Consider the following 22363-nt stretch of genomic DNA (forward strand, 5'->3'; position numbering starts at 1 on the left):
GGAAACGTATGATTTCATATATATTGTCACAGACCAAATAGGTCATGATCTCAGGATCATGAGATCCAGTAACCCCTGGGCGTGGAAACTGCTTTAAGATTCTCTCTCTCCTTTTCTCTCTGTGCCTCCCCCTCTCTAAAAAAAGAAAGAAGAAAGAAAGAAAGAAAGAAAGAAAGAAAGAAAGAAAGAAAGAAAGAAAGAAAGAAAGAAAGAAAGAAAGAAAGGAAGGAAGGAAGGAAGTAAGGAAGGAAGGAAGGAAGGAAGGAAGAAAGAATAGTGGAGTTAATTGCTAATTATTAAGAGTACTATCCAAGAGAAACACAATATGAGCCACAGGTATAATTTTCAATTTTTCAGTTAAATAGGGGAAATTAACTTTAATGACATATTTTATTTAACCCAGTGTATTAAAAAATCTTATTTTGACATGTAATCAACATAAAAATAATGAGATACTTTAAATTCTGGTTGTTTTTTCTTTCCAAGTCTTTGGATCTTGTGTGAATTTCACACTTAGAGCACCCCTCAATTTGAGCTCGCCACATTGCCACTGGCCAATAGTCCCATGCAGCTGCTATGGTTCGGACAGTGCTGACTTATCCCAGAGGATTGTTGGGGGAATGAAATTTCTTTACAGGATTTATTTACTTATTTGAAAGAGAGAGAGCACATGGGTGCGTGAGTGGGGGGGCAGAGGGAAGAGGGAGAGAGAGAGAATCTGAAGCAGACTTCACACCCAGCACGGAGCCCAATGGGGGCTCAATCCCACAACCCTGAGATCATGACCTGAGCCAAAATCAAGAGTCAGACACTTAACTGACTGAGCCACCCAGGAGCCCCATGGGAATGAAACTTTTTAAATGTACAAGTTTGTAGTACTAGTTAGTACTAGTAATCTGTGATAATAGTACTGCTCCTACTAACAATGAATATTTACTGGTGCCTGTTATGGGGGCGGGCGTGGTGCTGAGTATACTTACTTCTCGAAACAACTCTATTAGGTGGGTACTGCTGTTATCTTTAGTTGATACATAGGGAAACTGAGGCTCAGGGTAGTTAAGTTCACCTGGCCAGTAGTAGAGAGTCAGGGTTCAAACCCCTAAGCAACTTCTATGCCAAACTGCCCTCTTCCTCTTAATCCATCAAGACTTCTCTTACTAAGAAATGAAGGCCCATCCCTAACTCAAGAAGAATATTACAATTTCCAAAGCTCCTTCCCAGGCTGGCCCCACTGGGTTGAACTCTTTAGGGAGAGGACAATGAGCCTATTCCTCTGTGCCCTCCATGCTCAGAATTGGGTCTGAGACAAATCAGGTGCTCAATCAACATACGTTTGTTGACTTAAAAAGTCTGTGGCATCTCAGAATCTCTCTGGTACCTGGTATAGAGAATGTTCTGGTCAAATAGACATCCGGAGAGGAATTGTTCTTATGATTGATACGGGATGGCCAGAAGTGCAATCTGACCCACAGAGTATGGCCCATGCTTGGGTTCATGTCAAAGTCACCAGTGGGGAAGCTCTGAGAAGCTATAGTGAATTTTTGTTACTATTTGTCCCCTTTGAAGGAATGCTGGCAGAGAAATTGGTCTTAAAGGGCCTAAATGTGCCTTGACCTAACTCACTCTGACTTCCTTATACTGTCCCATTATGTACACACTCCATTTCAGAAGACCACAATCCTTCTAAAGCAAGGTGTCAAGCTGTCTGGTTTCCCTGGCATGGAACAGTGGGTAGACTCAGTGACCCAGAGCGACTGAAGACCACCAGGGAGACTTTCCTTTCAGAGTGCCATTCTCATCCACCCCAGTGTTTCTTCAGGGAAACTTTTGGGTTAATACCTCTTGAAAACCAAATGCCAACTGAAAAAGCTAAATCTATTTGTTTTCCATACCTTACCTGGGGAGAACTTACCAGTTTCTCTTCAGAGGCAATATATATGATGTCAGCAGCAGGAGGCAGATCCCCAGAGTCTAGAGTACTTCCCTGGGCTTGGTGAGGAGGGAAGGGAAAGGGGGTGAAGGGAAGGAAGGAGGAGCCCAGGGTAGGAGAGGATGCCACATCAGAGCCTCCTAATTTTAACCGTTCCACCACTTAATTTTACATGTACCTTTCCTGACTTTTTTTTCTGTAGCTAGATTTTAATCCATTCAGAGATTAAAAACAAGTCCTTGTCCTCCTATGAAAGTGCCTAGAGTAAGGCAAACCCTCAAGAGATGTTCAGTGAAGTCTTCCTGAAATACTAACAAACAGTGGTGGCCCAGGGTCGTCTGTGAGGATCTGTTATGGGAGGCTTCCATTGTCTGCCTTTCTTGGTAATGACAATATGCTGGTTTCCCACTAAAGCCTAAGACACCGAAGTTTCACAAGTAAGACAACTTCTCAGAAGTAAAGAGCAATTAGATCCTAGAGAAAAAAAGAAGGTTCTTTGATATCAATCAGACCAGCCTCTTCTCTTAAACCCACATGGAAGCTTCCCCTCCAGTGAGGGGAAGTGACTTACCAAAGTCACTCCAAGAGCCACCAGCCCTCTACTGTATGTCTCACCCTGTGTCCCTCCCAACACCCAGGCCAGGTTTTGCCCAGAGGAGTCTGTTGGTTGATGAATGGGCTGTTGATTGACAGATGCTGACCAGCCCTGCCCTGCTGCCCGTGTGTCAGGCTGAGGGACTTCCTCCCTGAGACCCACTCTCACGTCATTGGAGTGGTCCCCTCTGATGGCGAAAGCAGGCACAGCGAGCTTACAAAGAGCAGCTGGATTGTAGCCGAGGGCAAGGAGGACAGCCTCAGGAGGCTGGTCCACACTGACATGGCCCTACGACTCACCTTCCATCTGTGAAGTGGATAGAATGATAGCTCTACCTTATATTTCGTTGTGAGAATTAAATAAGTTAATACACACAAAGTGATAGAAAGTGGGCAAAAATAAGCACTAAATATATTTTAGCTACTACTACTACCGTTATTATTAATCTTGTTTTGCAGACACCACAGCCCTCTTTGCCCGAAGTAAAGACCCTGCCTGCTTATACATCTTCCCAGGTCTGCATCCCCAGCCCACCTCTTAGCTCGACAGATTTGTGGCTGTTTTCTGGGGAGAGGAATCAAAAACTAGGCAGAAGGAAGGGGTGTTAAGAACCCTCCTCCCCAGCTTGCTTCATGGTCTAGTAATTAGCTTTTCTTTGGGGTAAAAAGTTGCAGCCTGAAATGTAAATATCTCGCTTCTTCCTGATTGGATAAGCCCAGCACCCCTTTCAACTCTAGTGTAAAATACTTCTCACTATTTACTTGGAATCAGGGAGGGAGAAAAGAATGGGAAATCTGATTGAAGCGGTGAATTTTAGAAGTGGAATCATTTTGTTCGAGGAGATCTGAGGAAGAGAGAATTTTCAGGAAAGATTACAGTTCAGTTTAACCCAAGACACAGAACAACTCAAAAACACTGGTATTTGTTCTTTAAATGAGGTTTACATGATACTTACATGGAGTATGTCATAAGCAAAGGAGAGTTTGAACATCCAATCCATCTCCTTATCTGAGTTTCTCGAAACATTCTGAAAAAACAGTTATTCGAATTACTACCAGTGGCTCCACTGGAAGCACAGGGAGCTTCGCATGTTGAATGGATTTGATTCTAACACATTGGATGATTTCGACCAGAACTACTACACCCCGAGGCAGAGTACTCGACAGCCAGTACTGGAAATTTCCCAGGAGATATCATAACCCGATTCAATGTTGACAAAGTTACCTGGTCTGGAGTCTTTTAAATACTTCCTTGTTCCTAACATAAAGCTGATGGTCACATACCATGGGTAGGATGAGTCCAGAAACATAATTTGGAAGTGATTATAATGTCTTAAGAGATGCTAACAGGCTCAGACAATTTCCACCCAAAGCAAAGGAAACCAGACTGTTGGCAATTCCACTGCTAATCATATCCCCTGCCGGTGGCCCAACGAGATAATTCAGGTCTTTTGATTAGACCCGAGAGGAACTGTTCTTGGATGAAGGGCAAAACATCGATAAGGTTCTTTATTAGCTGCTACTAATCAAACCCTAGGTAAGATGTACTAGTTTGTTTGCCTTAAGACTCCCTTTCTTGCAATACTGGGTGACAATGCAGATGTTGGGTGGTTCTGTGCAAATACCAAAGAAAGGGACAATGTTTTCGTGCCTTAATTCATACCCATGAAAATAATAATAGTAGCTGATGATTACAGTATGTCTCCTGTGCCGGGAGCTCTGCTACATGCTTGACATACATGCAGCTAATTCTCACACAGAGAAAAGGTGAGAAAAGAACTATGACTGCTCCCATTTCACAGATGAGGAAACTGATGCTCAAACAGTAAAACAATGTGTTGAAGATCATACAACTTCTTAGTGGCAGAGCTGGGAGGTATATCCAGGCAGCCTTCCTCTAGCAAATAAACTAGAGGAATGATCAAAGTCTAACCTAAAACCATAAACCTGGCCCTTCTTCCTGATGTTCTTGGCTGTCAATGCCAGTGGGGGGAGGGGCATGCCAGGTCACAGATCTCGAGCAAGAAATCAGACTCCATGAATCTGACTCTATCCAAGGACCAGGTTCGAGGGAGGTGAGCAGCAGAGAGGATGGAGACACAGAGGATGGAGAGGTAGAATTAAGACCAGAAAAATTAAGGAGAAAAAGCAAGGCTGGAAGGGGTCCCAGATTTCAGGTGCTTGGGTCAGGCTAAAGGATCTGAAGCCTAATGTCTGGGCTGTCAGGGGATGGGGTAGTGGGCCAAGGTAAGGGAAGCAGCTTCCCACCATTGATCCTGTGGCCTGGGGCATTTCCAGATGAGAACCAGGAGCTGGCAGCAGAGAGCCAGAGAACATCATTACTTTCTCTCTTCCAAGGGCAGGCGCCTTACCAGCCGGATTTCCTGCAGCACAGATGGTTTCCTGACCCAGGCTTTAGCTTGGTCACCAACATAGCAGATGGCCACATGGTTTCCCTGGAACGAGAGACAAAGTGGGATATTCTTAATCTAGATGATCCAGAAAAAGCTCCACTCAGAAAAGACTAGGAAGGGAAGCAGGAAAACCGGCAAGAAACCCACCTACGAAAGGGACCATCAAGCTCCCACATCAGCCCTAGGGCAGCTGTAGGCACTCAGCTAGTTGCTCAACACATGAGATCTCATTTACCAGACGACACAGTCCTGCGAGGTGGGTATGTTTAGCCTGTTTCCAGATGAAATCACTGAGGTTAAGTGACTTGTCCAAGGTCACACACTGGTAGGTAATACAGCCAGAATTTGACCATCTGCCTCTAAGGGTGCTCTGTTTCTATTATACAGTAATATCTCATTTTCATTCAGAGGAATAGTGAGCTGAGGTCTTAAGTGTAAGTCTGGAATCAGATACCTGGTTCAAGCCTATTTCTACTACTTACTGCTTACATAATCTTGAACAAGGGATTTCGCTTCTCCAGGCTCCCATTTCTTCATCTGTACCATGGAGATTAAAAATAAAACCCATCTTATAGGGTTTTTATGAGGGTTCAGTCAGTTAAAATATGTAACACTGTTAACTCAAAGCTGGGCACAGATCAAGCTTTCAGTCAGTAGCCTATCTTCTTGGTTGTCATTACTATTGAGTTTGCTTTTAGAGAGTCCATCACTCACCACAAATCACAGGACAACCTGGAAAAATTGGCATAGAAGAAGAGAGAGAATCTGGACACAAGAGAAGGTAAGCCTCCATGTGATTTAAATGTCAACCAAGATCTGCCACTTTTAGTATGGGGTTAATTGCAAAAGACTCCGGACTGTGATGGGAGTTCCATGGATGCAGGGACTCCTGCGGGATGGAGGAGAAGGTCCTTGGAAGAAGTAATGCTTAAGTTGAACCCCGAAGGACAAGAAGGTACCAGATGGAGTGGGGCAGGGGCGGCAGGCATGGCATTGTCTGAGGGCAAAACACACATGGTCTAAGCAGCAAGACCCATTGGGTGAGTACAGGATTTAAGCCAGGAGAAACAATTTTTCTGAAAGTAGGTTGGGTAGAGAGCCTTAAGCCTGTGTTAAAGGGTTTGGACACCATCGTATGGGCCACAGAGGTGGGGACCCCAGTGATGGTGTTTGAGGGAAAGGAGGACAAACATTTCAGGGGGCTTAACCAATACGGATATGCTGTGGATTGTTGGCCGCCATCTCTAAATTGCTACTTGACCATAATATACAGTTTTATGGGGGCACCTGCGTGGCTCAGTCGGTTAAGCGTCTGCCTTCGGCTCAGGTCATGATCCCAGGGTCCTGGGATGGAGCCCCACATTGGGCTCTCTGCTCAGTAGAGACCCTGCTTCTCCCTCTCCCTCTGCTACTCCCACTGCTTATGCTCTTCCTCTCTCTTTCTGTTAAATAAAGAAATAAAATTTTTCAGAAAAAATAGTTTTGTACTCATAAAGGTCCTTAGCGTTTGATGAGGGATGATATCCAGGATGGTTTTTTGTAGTTGGAAAACCCAAGTAAATATTTAGAAAAATAAGTTCAGTTGCATAAGGAAAGCTTTGGCTCCAATCTTTGCTAAATCCAGTTTAGGGCAAAGAACAAGTCTCCCCTTGCTTGGAGCTTTTGCCCCTACTCTCCAGGATTTCCATTTCAAAGAATAAATATAGGGGTTTTCTTTCTTCACATATTTTTCACCCAGGGGACTTGAACTTCTAAAGGAGTGAATACTATGAAACATTAGGGTGCTGGGGAACTAATTTTAAATTTTATATAATTTTAATTAATTTAAATTTATTTAGCCTCATGTGGTGAATGGGTACCTTATTGGACACTGTCGTCCTAGAGCATGGATTACTGCATCCTTGCTATTCTGCACTGAGGAATCCGTTGTGGGTAATGTTGTTGCTGTGCTAGAAGGACTGGCAGTTGCTGAAGCTTGAAGCATAATCCCTGCCTGCCTTTCTTAGCCTCTCTCCCACACCCCGGACCGTTACGGCTCCTTTAGAAGTTCAAGTTTGAGAAGCACAAGTCTGGAGTTATAGGACTACCCTGGCTTTTACCTGGAGTGTTCCTCTATTCACAATACCCTGCCAGACAGAAAGGACATGTAGAGAATGGAACAGAGACACACACTAGGACCTACAGGCAGCCACTTTGCCCTCAGGAGTACCTGGTAAAGCCCTACTGGGGCATAAAAGAGCTCTTCCCCCTGCTGGCTCTTGACAAAGGAACTGGCGTCCCCAGAAACCATCATACCAGAAGAATGACTCTTGTCCCCTCTCGACACAGGTGTGCCTCTCTGAGATGGCTGTAAGACAGGAAGCAGTTCCATTGTTTTCAGTAGCATGACCAAGTACTGAAGAGACTGTACCATTTACAGGTGAAGAAAATGAGTGCCAAGGTCACACAGTTAATACATGGGAGAGTCAGGATTCAAATCCTGATCCTCTGACCCAAAGTGTGAGTGCTTCCCTGCGACACGTCCCTCTTGTGTCCATACCACCACAGACAGCGTCATGGCTCAGGCTCTGGGGTCAGACTGCCCAAATTCAAGTTCTGGCTCTGGCACTTACCTAGATGTGTTACTTGATGCCAGAGTCCTCTTTCTAAATGAGCATCTAACCACATGACCGCTCTATTTCATACCCCCAGTGTCTCCCCAAGACCTAAAGAATGCGTTTAACACAGAGGAACCTTGTTTTTCAAGGAGAGTCTTACCTGGAAACCTAATGCAGAAACCAGGTAGGACAAAGCAGAGTTGCTTTGGTTGAAGAGGGAAGGAGGCTCAGGATTCTTCTCTGTCACACCTCCACCTTCAATCTATTGTTCACCCCCGGCCAGACCAGTGAGCCCCAGAATCCCCAGGGACATTTGAAAATGACTTGCTAATGAATCCCAATCTGGTCTTCATATGTTGGAGCCTCCTTGACTTTGGTACCTCCAAGTCACCTTTTTTTTTGAAAGTCCTAACTCACTTATTGAATGAATAGTACATATAAGGATACCAATAAAAAGAAACGACTACCACAATGACAATTTTGAAAATAAAGCCTATATAACAGGAATGATAGATACATAACATGAGAGAAATGTTTGATCTTGACAATAATGTATTCCTCATCTTTAAAGTCAACCTAAATGTCTGTTAGAACAAACCTGTATACTTTGGTCTACCTTGGTGCTTTTTTTTTTTTTTTTGACAAGCAACAACATTCTAGAACACTTTTCTTTTGCTTTGAACCATTTAAGATTCATACATCTGCTCAAGTACATAGATTCTTATTATTCTCTTAATATCTTGAGTAGCATGTACTCCCGAGCAAGTACTATCTGAACTTCTAAACTGACTGATCTTTAAAATAAAATTCATTGCACTTGTAGGTTTTTAATAAATTGAGATAAAGGTAAAATTGAGCCCCACTTCCTCTCCTTCCCCCCAGGAACAAAGAGTTCTTCTTAAACTACAGAAACCCAAGTCTATCTTTCTACCCTAAAAAACATTTCTCACTAACGTTTCCAGTAGGGCAATAAATGTTCCAGAATAATCAGTATACACTTGCAAAGATTGCACTGTTTAATATTAATGACAAAAACAGAGAAAAAGAAAAAAAGGAAAGGAAGAAAAGACACTTCAGAATTCCAAGCGAAAATATGCTAAGTCATAAGAGATGGTCACAGTAGTATTTTTTGAAATTATGTAAATGTTATATACTTATCAAATAGCGTTATGCTTATTAAATGTGTGCCAAGCCTCCCCGTCTTGAGTGCCCCACATCTTAGCACACCCTGTGTTACTTCTCTCCTGCTCCCCACTAGCAAACCGCTCTTCCCAAATGTCACCTCCTTTCTGAAGCCTTCACGATGCTGAGACATGTACTCTCGTTTGCGGGGCTTCTGTCTTACCAGGTAGACAGACGTCTCTCAGAGTGCTTGCCTTCCTCAGAAGACATCATTTGCGGTATGTCGCCATGCCTTGCACTATGTTTGGCCTGCAGTCGATGTCTAACTTGTGTGTATCGAGGAAAAGAATCTTAACTGTCTTTGTCATCAGTAGATCAAGGAGTTAATGTGGTTTTGAAAATAACTAAATGCTGCCCAGGAGACAACTTTGTCTGAACAGGAGGTATGGGTTCTTATGCCCACAGGGTAATAGAGCTGAAGGGAACCTTTGGGACCATCTGATCATTTTAAAGTATTGAAAAACTGATGCCTAGAAATGATGTCCCCCAAAGATATTCACCAAGGAGAAATGGGAGGCCCAGAAGCAGAATGCGGGTCTTAAGACTCTGTTAAGCACCCACTTTATAAATAACTCAGCCTCAGCTTTCAGAAACTCCTAGATGAGTTCCCTTCTGGAAATCACTAGCAGTGAGCAGAAAATGGCTATCTGGGCTAGGTGTGGCCTCACCTTGTTCTGGGGCAGAACGGTGATGTCATCATAATTGATTTGCCACCAAATGTCTTTATTTTGCTTTTGCAATTTTCCACTCTGCATCCTTAAAATCAGACCTATGATCACAGCTCCCAGGACAGTAATCAGGAGGGTCATTGTGAGGATCACAGCAGTCACACCTGGAGGGCAGAGACATGTCATTACTACAGCCTGCTGAAGAACCGAAGTGAGCACATCCGGGGTCCTGGCTGGTCCTGCCAAGTAGGTGCCTCAAAGGCAGGGGCCCAAGCTAGGATATACTGGGTCCACTCAGACTTGTCTTTTCCAAGGATTCTTTTCTGACGCCCCCCTCCGGTTCCCATGGCAACTACACTCACCTCCCCCTCTGTATAGAAATGTCCATTGTAGAGAATGGTGGTGACTGAACATTTCCTATGTGCTCTCCTTAGAGTTGTTCTCAGTTATGATCCATCCAACTCCAGGCCTGGGCTCCTAACCACCAGGCAACACTCCCTTGTTCAGACTCTCTCTAACTCCTTAGAAATGAAGTCCCTGAGACTCACATCCCAGGAGCCAGGTTTCCCTGGAGTTGAGGTTCTCTGCAGGGGAGGCAGGCGATGTTGGAGATTTCGGGGGTGGGTGGCTGCAACTAGAGGATGCTGCTGGCTTGTAGTGGGTGGGGGCCCAGGGCACTGCTAAGCATCCTACAGTGCACAGGACACATCCCCACACAAAAAGCATCCTGCCTGACATGTCAGCACCACTGAGGCTGAGACCCCCCTCCCGTGGAGAATCCCTACCTGCCGCCTTCTCCGAGCACCCTCCCTGACCTGTAGAAGCAGGTGCGGGTTCACAGAGCTCGTTGTAAAATTCACAGCTGGGTCTGTCTTCAGAAAGGGAGCCATGGGGCCAACGAATCCTGGAGAAATTCCCCATGGGTCTTTGAAAAAAAAAAAAAGACAATGAAAAGTCAGGGCTCGCTTGATTTATTCTACTCTGTCTCAACCTTAGGCATAGCAGGAGCAACTAAAACATGCGTGTCATTTGCAAGAAGCAGGCCTTGGTCTCTTAACTGAAACATTTGGTGACCCATCCAATTTCCGCACCTCACCTAGACTCTCCAAATTCACCTGCAGATGATCTAATTCATGGAAGGGCAATATCTTTCTGTTGGGTAAAAGAGCTGACTTAAACTTTTGATTTAAACCCTGTCACTTTTGATTTAAAAACGATCTGCCAACTCTCCGGGGCTACTGGGATTTCCTCCCATGTTGGATATAGACAAATCTTGTTATAGAGCACCTTGCCCTTTCACAGACCCCCCACGTGGAGAATGCCTCTTCCTACAACACTGAGGATCTATTTTGCCATCGTTATTGCATTTCCTGGGCCAACTTACTTTGGCACTTTAAAATTCCATGAGAGTAGGGAGGAAAAAAGTGTCAAATCAAATCTGGATTAGGGGTGGTGGTGACAGTGGGGACAAGTAGAAATTCAATTAAGGTTTAGGTTTCCTTTCAGTTTTCTCATTGATTCAGAGCTGAAAGAAAAAAATGGATTTTTCTAGGGATTCCTAGGCTCGGGAACCCAGAACAACAGCCAGGTCCTGGTGTCCACCAAGCTCTGGATTTGGGAATCGGGCTGCCTGGGTGAGTGGGTTCAGCTGGTTGGGGATTCAACCCTGCAAGGGGGCACTGTATCCCATCACCCCTAGGCCAGGGCCTCTCCCTGAGATCATAGGCCAGGGAGACCTGCCTGGCTGCGGTGTCAGAGAAGGCCCAGGTCCCCGTGGAGGTGCACTTGGGGGGGGGGTGGGGGGTGCTGTGTTCTAAACTGGAATCTGAAGTGGCTGAGCCACACCCACCATCAAGGGCAAAATTATTTTAAACCCCAAAGTTGATCTTCATATGAGTTCAGAGAGCTACAGACAACCTGTGTGGTGGGTTCCAGGAGCTGAATCCCAAACTGGCCTCCCAGCAGGACCCTCTCCCCCACCACCACCCTCCCCTCCCAGGTCCCTTCCTGTAGCACCATCTACATGTGGAGGAATGTCCTGCCCAGGACCTGATTACTTTCTGATAGCTGTCATGTTGAAGAAAAGGAAGAAAGAGGGTCCTGTTTCTGGATTTCCATAGGGCATGAACTGAGTAATTCATATGCCTCTCTCCCTGGGAGTCTACAAACACGGGACCGGTGATTCCTGGGAAGAGAGAAGATGCCCATGATGAGGAGGGGAGAGGTGCATGGGGCTCGAAATGCCAGCCCACCAGCAGCAGAACCTCCTCCTCGCAGCCACCAGGAGCCAGCCGTGAGGTTTTTGCCATTTCAGGGAATCTGAGAAAGGGTCAAGGAGGAGTGTGAGAAAAAGAAGATGGTTCAGAGGTAGTCCTCTCGTGGCCCAAAGGCCACTGTGGGCAGGGAGATGTACGTCGTTAGGCCTATGCTGGGGAGCCCGTCCAACGTTAAAAAAAAAAAGAAAAAGAAGTCGTTAAGCAGTTTTTTTTTCACATAAAACCCAAGATTTATGCTTCTCTACAATAATCAGATGTGACAAAACGAGGCAGATGACATGCCAGGCCCCAGGCACGAGTTTGCAAACTTTGTTCTTAGTGAGCCCCTTCCCTCCTGGTTTTGGCATTGACATGGTGCCCCATCCTGGCCCAGGTGTGTTCATTGTCCTTGCTTAGGATGCGCTCAACCATGCACAAAGGACACACCTGCGACTAAGGACACACGGTCCGACATAGGGCTTATTGTTGATTTGTTCCCATTGGGGGCAGGACACAAAATAACCATTTATTAGGCACCTGCTCTGTGCCCAGCACTGCAAGTCCTGGTGATTTCACACATCTAGTCCCAGTGGACCCTGCAGGGGAGGCACCATCATCCACTCCTTAACAAGCAGAGGTGGGAGGCAGACTCCCCTGAGTTTTCAGAGCCAGGAAGAGAGGCAGGCCTACAGGGCCCCAAGGGCCGTGTTCTTCCCAGCAGCCCATGCTGCCTTGCTATGCATACGCATGCTGACATCCTGAACTTGGGGGCTGAGCACAGCTCCCTGCTAAGGTTTGCAGAGAGGGGCTGGAGCAAATGCGATGACCAACATTGCTGCCTGCAGCGGGAATTGTGTTCACTGTGCAAAGAGGGGATGGGATCTCCATTTCCTAATTTGACCTCCTTGGCCAAGGTCGTCTTTTCGATTGGTGTAAAGACCTTCAGCACCAACTAGTTCTGTGGCTGTGGTCCTGGCCACTATGTGGCAGAAATGAATACAAGAAGCAGAGACTTGTATCCTAACTCTGTTAAGGGCCAGTCCTCCAGCACAGAAGAGAACAGAAGCCAGTTTGGAAGGAGTGAGGGGCCTCCAGCCTTGAGTCCTGGAAAGCTCAGGCACCCCAGAACCCCAAGGGGACATGCCTTGGGCTCTCTTAAAGGGCCCTGCTGGCCCTCACACCCTCCACTAATTCTAGCATTAGGAATTTTTAAAGGGCTGGAAAGAGGAAATAAATTGATCTGGCAGGGGGAATAAAACAAGAGCAGGAAGACACACTCCTCACCCCCACCTCCCTTTTTTTTTTTAAGCAAATCCTTCAGGGTCATCAAGAAAAGGAAGGGGGGAAGCTGGTTAATATTTCCACTTGGAAAAGGAGTTGATGGAGTACACATGAACTGAGTCTGTGAAAACCCCAAGGAGCAGGTCTGGGTTATATCCTCTTTAAGTTTCAGGACAAAGTTTAGGCTGTAATTTATTAAGTGAGTGATAAGTCAAAGAAAACACAAATCCTAGCATTTGATGAGCACTACACCTCAGTGTTAACCCAACAGTAAGAACCTGAGCCCCTAGAGAGAGGCAGGCCTTAGTATGATTTCTGGCTCCACCATCTAATGACCTTGTCTCCCCGGGCAAGTACATAACTTTTCTGCCCTGGGTTTACTTACCTGTATAATATAATCCAGATAGTAATAGGACTGCCTCATGGGTTGTGGGGGGATTAAACGAGACAGCCCACAGAAGCTCTCAGTACCCAGTTTGGTATAAGGTAAGCCCTTGACTGGTTCTGGCTGTGATTACTATCTGTGGCAGGAGGTAGGATCTCTGTCTTAGAAATGAGAAAACTGAAGCAGAGAAAGGTGGTGGCAGCAGGTCAGCACACAGGGTGGCTCCTCGAGGAAAGCCAGAGAGGGCAGACCCATCGTTAGAAGCTGATAGTCAAGAATCAGGCCCAGTACCCCCCCATCAGGGAGGGCGCAGGATGGGGAAGATCCTGGCATGACCTCACGAGGCATGTCTCACAGGGTACGGGCTCACCTTCAGCGAGGGTGACAAAGGCGGGGTGGGAGGGGACTCTCTCTCCAGCCTCTTCACCCCCTCACACATACCTGGTCTCAATCATCCCCCAGGGGGGAGGAGGGCCCCCCACCTCCCCAGGGCCTGTGCTGTCAAACCTGGATATCACAGACAACACTTTGTCTCTTTGGGCCTCAGTTTCCCAATTAGATCACATGATCTAGGAGCAACTCTTTAACACCCTGGGTGGGAGGGAGGCTGGTTTAATTGAAAGAGGGCAGATTTCGGAGCCAGGTTGGCTCAGCTGCTTTATTGGCTGTGAGACATGGGCTGAGTTCCATAACCTCTCTGAACCTGAGTCTCACCTCGCTTATTTACACAATGAGGAGAAAGCCACTGTCATGGTGAGTGTGATAGTTAAATGAGGTACAATATGTATACTACCATTCCCCACTCCCAAAGCACATAGTAGGTCTTCACTATATGTTCTATTCATTTAGTCAACAAAAATACAAGTGCCTACTAAGGGCTAGGCACTGTTCTCCCCATAGAACCTGGTACAGAACTAACACTTAGTAGATGACTCCCCAAATATTTATCAGTTGATCATCTTACTTGTTAGGATCCACAATGGGCCACCTTGTTCCTAATGGAACCCTTGTCATCAGTGACCCATCATCACATTCCAGGTCAGATCAGCCCCACTCTGCGAGTAGCTCCAGCTCTGGCAATGGTGTCTCTATAAAAAATTCTTTGTGGGAGGGATGGCTGGGTGGCTCAGTCTGTTAAGCATCTGCCTTCAGCTCAGGTCATGATCCCAGGGTCCTGGAATCCAGTCCCATATCGGGCTCCTTGCTCAGCGGGGAGCTTGCTTCTCCCTCTCGCACTCCCCCTGCTTGTGTTCCCTCTCTGTCAAATAAATAAATAAATAAATAAAATCTTAAAAAAAAATTCTCTGTGGGAATCAGACACTTTGCCCCATCATCCCACACAGTCAGGGATCTCCCTCATGATCAGATTGGCTGCTTATCTCTCTCCTGACTGTCTTCTCCCTGTGCTCCACCATCTGCTTGCCTTGACCTCTCCTAGCTCCACATCTCTGACACCCCCTGGTCCTGGCATCCTGCCAGGAAAGGGAATTGATGGGGCCTGAGTTCACCGGGATCTCTTCTGTCCCTTCTATGCACTGGTTTATTAGCTACTCAAAACCACAGCCCAGAGACAGATGTTCTCAGGAGTCTCATTTTTCAGGTAAAGGGACAGATGTGTAGGGAGGTTAAGAAATTCCCCCTCAAGGCCCACAGTTAGTAAATGAAAGAACTGGGATGGGAGCCCAGGTCTCTAACTCCAAAGGCCACCGGCATTTCACCCAGCAACCTCTGTCCTCCTCTGTGATGGTGGGGTGCAGATTTCACAAGATGGCATCAGACTACTATTTATTGTGGGCTCTGGAAGATGAGAAAGTGTGTGTGTGTGTGTGTGTGTGTGTGTGTTAGGGGTGTGGGGCAAGCAGAGGGGAAATAAGAGGGAGACTAGCAGAGCCAAACACAAATATTCTCCAAGAAGGGGACAGGGGTCTGTGCAGGAAGGCCCCACACCAGACCTGCTCCTCTGTGGAGATGGTGCTGGAGAAGGGCGGCCCCCTCAGCCTTTGGTAGACTTGCTTCCAGAAGCCTGCATGTCCGGGGCCTTCTCCATAGGAGTCCAGGGCTATGAGAAACACTGACTCGTAGACCGTGGGGAAGTGTGTCACCTTCCGATTTGTCAATACCTCCTTCCAAAAGCTGTCCTAAAATACAAGGAAATAAATGTCGCCATCGTAGGACATATCCCTGTTCAACAGAACTGCTTAAAGACAATGTCAGATCGAATCTCTTCCTCGTAATCCTCGGAAACACAATGACTCTGGAAGGCCTGCCACGCGTCCACATTTTCAAGCCAGCACTGAAGCAGTGGGATGGAAGCCAAATAAGACTAATAAGGAATAAAAGCTTACCTGGGGTGTCAAGAAGCTAAGATGCAGAAAGCTTACCTTGTACCAAAGGGTGGCAAAAAGCTTGAAAAATTGAGGACTGTTAATTCTCAATTTTCTGCTTGTGGCTTCAGTGGTTTGTTAGGATTGTTATTATCTATATTATTACTATTATGAAAGTAGTGCCCACTTACTGTATGTATCTATACATGCAGGCCTTTCCTGATTTCCCTACGGCTCCCTCCTGTCTGTTCCGAGAGGTACCCAACCGTTCTAGGCCTGTGCAGAGGAGTGTGTATGTGCATGTGTGTACATTTTATGTAAATAATATCACAGTATAATGCTGTTCTGTACCTTGATATTTTTCCCCATATAGGAAGCCTATATTGGGGATATTTTATAGAATGAATTTATGCTATTCCTTTTTTTAAATTAGCGTGAATTCAATTGCATGGACGTTGTATGGTATATTTTTAATTCTATAAGCTTTCTGCCACTGTAAGCCAGTTGGAATGTGATTGTCGAGGCTTGGGGAGAAAGTGACGAGGGGGTTGAAGGCTTCCCTGCCAGTACTAAGACCTGTCCTGGCCTCTCCTCATCTGGCTGCAGCAGGCAGAGGAGACAGAAGTGAAGAGAAAAGGTGGTCAGCAATAACCAAGAGAGGCAGGAGGACGTTCTGGGAAGTCTGGCATATGTTTAGAATTCCAGCTGGCTGCCCAGAAAAATCTGAGACACTTTGGGCAATCCAAAATACTTCTTGATAAAAAGATAAAAGAACTCCAGAATATTATTATACATTTTTCTTCACTCCCTTTTGCTCTGTTTCAGCTCATGATTATATAAAACAAGCTCACTTTATGGGGCACCCGGGTGGGCTCAGTCCAGTAAGGGTCCAGCTCTTGGTTTCAGCTCAGGTCATGATCTCATGGGTCATGGGATCAAGCCCCACCTTGGGCTCCCTGCTCAGTGGGGAATCTGCTTGAAGATTCTCTCCTGCTTCCCCTCCCCTCACTCGTGCTCTCTCTCTCAAATAAATAAATCTTTAAAAAAATAAATAAAACAAACCAAGTTCACTTTAGAAAGATAAATTTGCTATAAAAATTATACAGTGTGTCCATAGCTAAATGTATGTGGCATTTTTTAGAAGACTGCGAGTGGGATGTGCTGACAGACCCTGAGGCCACCCTACTTGGGTTTGAATACCAGCTCTCCCTCCTCCTAGTCACATGGCCTTGGGCAAGTTATTTCTGCCCTCAGGGACTCAGTTTCCTCATCAATAAAATGAAGGCAATAAAAAGTACCTCCCCGTGGGGTGATGTGAGCTAAAATGGGTTTCAGTATATCAAGTGTTCACGGTGGGGCCTGGTACAAGTCAGCACTCCATAAGGCAGAGCTACTGGGGTGAACGGCTCAGTCCCAGTGTCCAAAAGACCCAGTGTGGAGGACCAGCTATGCCACTGGGGAGCTCTGAGCTCTTGGGTAAGGTACCTTAGTTATCGGAGACTCCGGTTGGTTCTTTGAAATGCTAATAATGTCTACCTTCCAAGGTTGTTGGAAATGAGTGCCACGATGGTGTAAATTGAGGCTGGAATATCTGCCTCATGGGTCTCTCAGAATACTGAGTGCAACAGGACAAGTAATATGTGTACGTATAGGAACTTAGAGGAGGTATGTGGTACATTTTAGCCATCCTGATCATTACCACATGAACCAAACCACTTAAGAATTGCCTTATGGAACCAGTATATTGGTCTTTCCAGGCCTTTGCTGGGGCTCCAACAGGGACCTCTCACTCACTATGCAGAAGAACTCTGGGTAAGTTCTTTGAGCTCCATTTCAGTGTCCCGATCATAAAATGAGGACATAAGTGTACCTGGCTCATAAGGTAGTAGTGAGTATTCAGTGAGCTAATGCATCTGGCACATAGCAAGTGTTCCCTAGTTGTTAATTCTTTTTTTTTTAAGATTTTATTTATTTATTTGAGAGAGAGAGAGAGAGAGAGAGTGAGCAACAGAGAACGCGAGTGGGGGGAGGGGCAGAGGGAGAAGGAGAGAGAGAATCTCAAGTGGACTCCCCGCTGAGCACAGAGCCCAGTGTGGGGCTCAATCCCATGACCCTGAGATCATGACCTGAGCCAAAACCAAGAGTCGGACACTCAACTGATGGAGCCACCCAGGGACCCCGACTTGTTACTTCTTACTGAGGGGGTCACTGAGGGCTTATCAGCACCCACCTCCAACCACAGCACAATAATGAAGACAAATTCTCCTGTGCTGCGTCCCAGGTTCTCTGCAGCCAGCAGAATAATTTTCGCATCCTCTGAGCTGCAGATTAGGATGATAACTAAGAAGAGAAAACAAAGTCAGTCACTGGCACATGCTCACATGCGCGCGCGCGCGCACACACACACACACACACACACACACACACACACACACATTTTTAAAAAGTGTGGCCTGAAGCCACTCCAAATGAGCAAATGAGACCTGAACTTTCTCTTTCCTTGAGCAAGCTTGAGGAAACAGGAATGCCTAAACCGTCCCCAGTGTGGACACTTCCTGAACCACGTCCACAGTCCACAGGCTGGCAGCTTTCACCCTGCAGCCCAAAAATCCTCACTGCGGGTCTGTCCCAAAGTACAAGCCAACAAAACTGGTGGCCACTTCTGTGCTCTAGTTTCTTCATTTAATTCGCTCAGAGCAACAGATCTGGCTTGTGACTCATCAGCCACACAGCAGTTAGGAGGAGTTCATAGATGACCCAGAATCAGGAGCATTCAGACCTTCTGAGTCTGGATGCGGGACGAGGAGGAGGGACAGGCCATCCGCTTTTCTTCCCTCCAAACACATCAGCATGCATTTTGAGGACACCCAACTGAAGCAGTGACTTATTTTTTAAATGAGGTAAATGAGAGTCTGCTTATTTGAGTCCCAATTGTGTGTTGCAAAGGATACAGCAGTTGGCACGAGAGAAGACCCGTGCCCTCAGGAAGCTGACAGTCACACAGCATACAAGTGAAGAGTTAGAGAGAGCATGTAAGGTTCTGGTTTGTGAGGGGAAAGGAGGTTCTGATATTAATGTGTGAGTGGTGGGGTGGGGGTGGGGTACTGCTCCACAGCAGGCAGTCAGAAAAGGCCCCTCAGACAAGGTGGGCTCTGGGCTGAATCTGGAAGGATAAGAGGAAGCTACCCACAGAAAGAGTGCTGGGTGGAGTGGGGTAGGGTGGCAGGTAGCACTCCAGGCCAAGGGATCAGCAAGTCTCCAAGTCCCAAGGCCATGAAGGCCATAAAGGGCTTAATTTATTTGAAGAACAGAAAAGAGTCAGTTACTAAATCATGCTAGAAAGGAGAGCCTCTTAAGTACCACAATAAGAATAATTGCTATCTTATGCTGACCAGTTATGTTCAGCACTCAACAGGCATGACTTTAGTTAATCCTCACCATTCTATGACGTAGGTAGGAAGATTGTCTCCATTTTACAGGGAAGGTATCTGAGGCACAGAGAGGTTAATGTATTTGCTCAAGAGCACACCGCTAGAAAGTGTCAGAGGCTGGTTTCAAACCTACGGCTGTTTACCTCCAGAGCCCGTGCTCTAAACAATAACCCAAATGAAGGACCCAGCCCACCTGGTAGATGCTTCCAGAACCTATTCTATGCATCATAACACTATAGCACCAGGGATTTCACTGTAGATTTAAAAAAAATGACTTTGTTGTTGGTGATGCTTTGTGTATCATTAATTTTGCACCCCGTTTCTTTCTGCTTACATCCATAGAAAAATGAGGAGTTCTTTGTTTTTTTTCAAACAATCTGCTTTTCTTACTTGGCTCTCTAAACATAAGCAACAGAAGACTCTTTCCTACTTACTTCTGGCAGCCAATGACATGCTTCTAAGATTCTCTTGAAGGAACGCTGGGTCATTGTTGGTGTATTTCACACTGGCAGTGATAGTGAAATGGGTTTTGAGTCCATTCTCTACAACCTTCCACAATTCATCCACTCCATCCCAGGAGGAAGGCCCAGAGTGACCTCCAAACACCCCAATGTGTTTCCAGCCCAGGTACTGGAGACTTCTCTGGAGCACATCACCAATTTTGTGCCTGGGTGGCACAAGGGTCACATGGGTGTCATATAAGAAGTTGTCCTCCAGTTTTGCCATTTGTCCAGTGAAGTCAAACACAGGGATATTCCACTCTGAGGCCAGCAAGCCAATAATCTTGAAAGGAACCAAAGGGATGTCTTTCCATAATTCAGTTTACACTACACTCAAACCCTATCATAAGGTATCTACGTAAACTTAGAATTTGGTAAGTCTGTGGGTCATACTGGACGCTCTCTTTTGGAATATTGATGATAATGTTTTGGATCCATCTTGAGGATGCAAAACCTCAAAGGACAAGAATAACCACAGCAAGCATTTGTTGACTTATTTCTTCCTTATTCACTTCTCAATACTTTTCATTAGGAGCTTACTATTTACAACCAACTTTGGAGATCTTGCCCTTAAAAGAGCTTATGATCACTTATTACAGGAGCTAAGACATCTAAAAATAGTTTCAGAGTTGAATATACCCTTCAATATTTATAGGCTATAGACCTACAGGAGTTAAGAAAAGTAAAAAATTACTTCTGATTGGGGAATTAGGGATATGAGGGGTGAGGGCAGAGGAGTGAAGAAAGACTCCATGGCATTTGAACTTGACTTTGAAGAATGAGTAGGCTCTGGACAGCTAGAAACGTGTCAGAAGAAAAATTCCAGAAGAGACCAAGATCCAAGTTCAAGTGTGAACTTCATTTGATAGCAGCCACTAATGACAGTTATGCAGTATTTTTGAGAGTGAGGGCCATAATGCTCTTTCCTATTCCCACCTTGCATCCACACCTCTCAGAGGGCAAGATACCAAGGACTTCCACAAAGCTAATCCCATTAACTAAACAGATACAAGTCATTCGATTGTCTTCTTTGCTTGCCCCAGTTTATAGCAATCTGTCATACTTCACTCTTTCCCATTTTCTCTCAACATCACTGAATGATTTATCACACACACCAAAGGGAAACCTACACAAACAAATGATGTTTTTCTGCTTGAAACAAAACATTCATTTTCTACTTAATTTTCCTGAGCCATGTGGCTGACAACATTCGAGTGAATAGTATGAGTCTACACACAACAGCACCATGTCCAAATAATCGACGAGTTTGTTAGTGAACATCTATCTACAAGTTAGTGAGTGAACTAACAATTATTGATTTGAAAGCCTTTCTTTCAAGAGAATATTACCTGTTCTAATTACATGGTCTAATTACATCTCAAAGAAATGGTATCCAAACCCTACATAGTTATTATTTATAATAATGTCATCCTTGCCAAGAGATTATTCAAGTCTGTCCCATCACCTTTAAAACCATCCCTTCCGACGAAAACCAGCCAAAGTTTTTAGAAGGCTATACTCTACCTCTGCTGCTTCTGGACATGCTGGTCCAAACAGGGCAGAAATCTGTTGTCTCTGGACCTGATTGGTGAGAATAGCAAGAGACTCCTTGATGCTGCAAGTTGAGTTGGTATAAGTGAATTCCCAGCTGAAGCTTCCGAGGTCCACTGTCTCTGAGTTGATCTTGTCCATGGCAATCTGGAGGCCTGCACCCAGCCTTTGCATACTGAATGGATGGGAGATGTTCCAGGGAACCTGGAAGCCCACAGCGAGGTTAGCAGCCTCAAGCCAAGTCACCAGCATACTAGTAAAGAGTGTCAGAATTAATGTTGGCTGGGCAGCATGACTTTCTTTTTTTAATAATTTTTTATTTTTATGTTAATCACCATATATTACATCATTAGTTTTTGATGTAGTGTTCCATGATTCATTGTTTGTACATAACACCCAGTGCTCCACGCAGAACGTGCCCTCTTTAATACCCCACCAGGCTAACCCATCCCCCCACCCCCTCCCCTCTAGAACCCTCAGTTTGTTTTTCAGAGTCCATCGTCTCTCATGGTTCGTCTCCCCCTCCGACTTACTCCCCTTCATTCTTCCCCTCCTGCTATCTTCTTTTTTTTCTTAACATATATTGTATTATTCGTTTCAGACGTACAGATCCGTGATTCATCAGTCTTGTACAATTCACAGCACTCACCATAGCACATACTCTCCCCAATGTCTATCACCCAGCCACCCCATCCCTCCCACCCCCCACCACTCCAGCAACCCTCAGTTTGTTTCCTGAGATTAAGAATTCCTCATATCAGTGAGGTCATATGATACATGTCTTTCTCTGATTGACTTATTTCACTCAGCATAACACCCTCCAGTTCCAACCATGTCGTTGCAAATGGCAAGATCTCATTCCTTTCGATGGCTGCATAATATTCCATTGTGTATATATACCACTTCTTCTTTATCCATTCATCTGTCGATGGACATCTTGGCTCTTTCCACAGTTTGCCTATTGTGGACGTTGCTGCTATAAACATTGGGGTGCACGTACCCCTTCGGATCCCTACATTTGTATCTTTGGGGTAAATACCCAGTAGTGCAGTTGCTGGCTTGTATGGTAGCTCTATTTTCAACTGTTTGAGGAACCTCCATACTGTTTTCCAGAGGGGTTGCGCCAGCTTGCATTCCCACCAACAGTGTAGGAGGGTTCCCCTTTCTCCACATCCCCGCCAACATCTGTCGTTTCCTGACTTGTTCATTTTAGCCATTCTGACTGGTGTGAGGTGGTATCTCATGGAGGTT

General features: G+C 45.6%; 1 protein-coding gene across 1 annotated transcript in view; it reads right to left on the reverse strand.

Moving 5' to 3' along the window:
• LOC113920198 (guanylate cyclase 2G-like) overlaps positions 1 to 22363 on the reverse strand; it is a 66042-nt gene that overhangs the window by 21854 nt on the left and 21825 nt on the right. The window contains 13 exon segments of the mRNA XM_035724135.1: positions 3481 to 3552; positions 4085 to 4175; positions 4868 to 4980; positions 7148 to 7285; positions 9386 to 9549; positions 9934 to 10074; positions 10171 to 10310; positions 11435 to 11652; positions 14385 to 14406; positions 15227 to 15444; positions 17861 to 17970; positions 19496 to 19844; positions 21086 to 21411. Of these exon segments, the coding sequence (XP_035580028.1) occupies positions 3481 to 3552; positions 4085 to 4175; positions 4868 to 4980; positions 7148 to 7285; positions 9386 to 9549; positions 9934 to 10074; positions 10171 to 10310; positions 11435 to 11652; positions 14385 to 14406; positions 15227 to 15444; positions 17861 to 17970; positions 19496 to 19844; positions 21086 to 21411 (2102 nt within the window).

This window comes from Zalophus californianus, chromosome 15 (genome assembly GCF_009762305.2).
Source record: "Zalophus californianus isolate mZalCal1 chromosome 15, mZalCal1.pri.v2, whole genome shotgun sequence".
Classification (NCBI taxonomy): Eukaryota; Metazoa; Chordata; class Mammalia; order Carnivora; family Otariidae; genus Zalophus; species Zalophus californianus.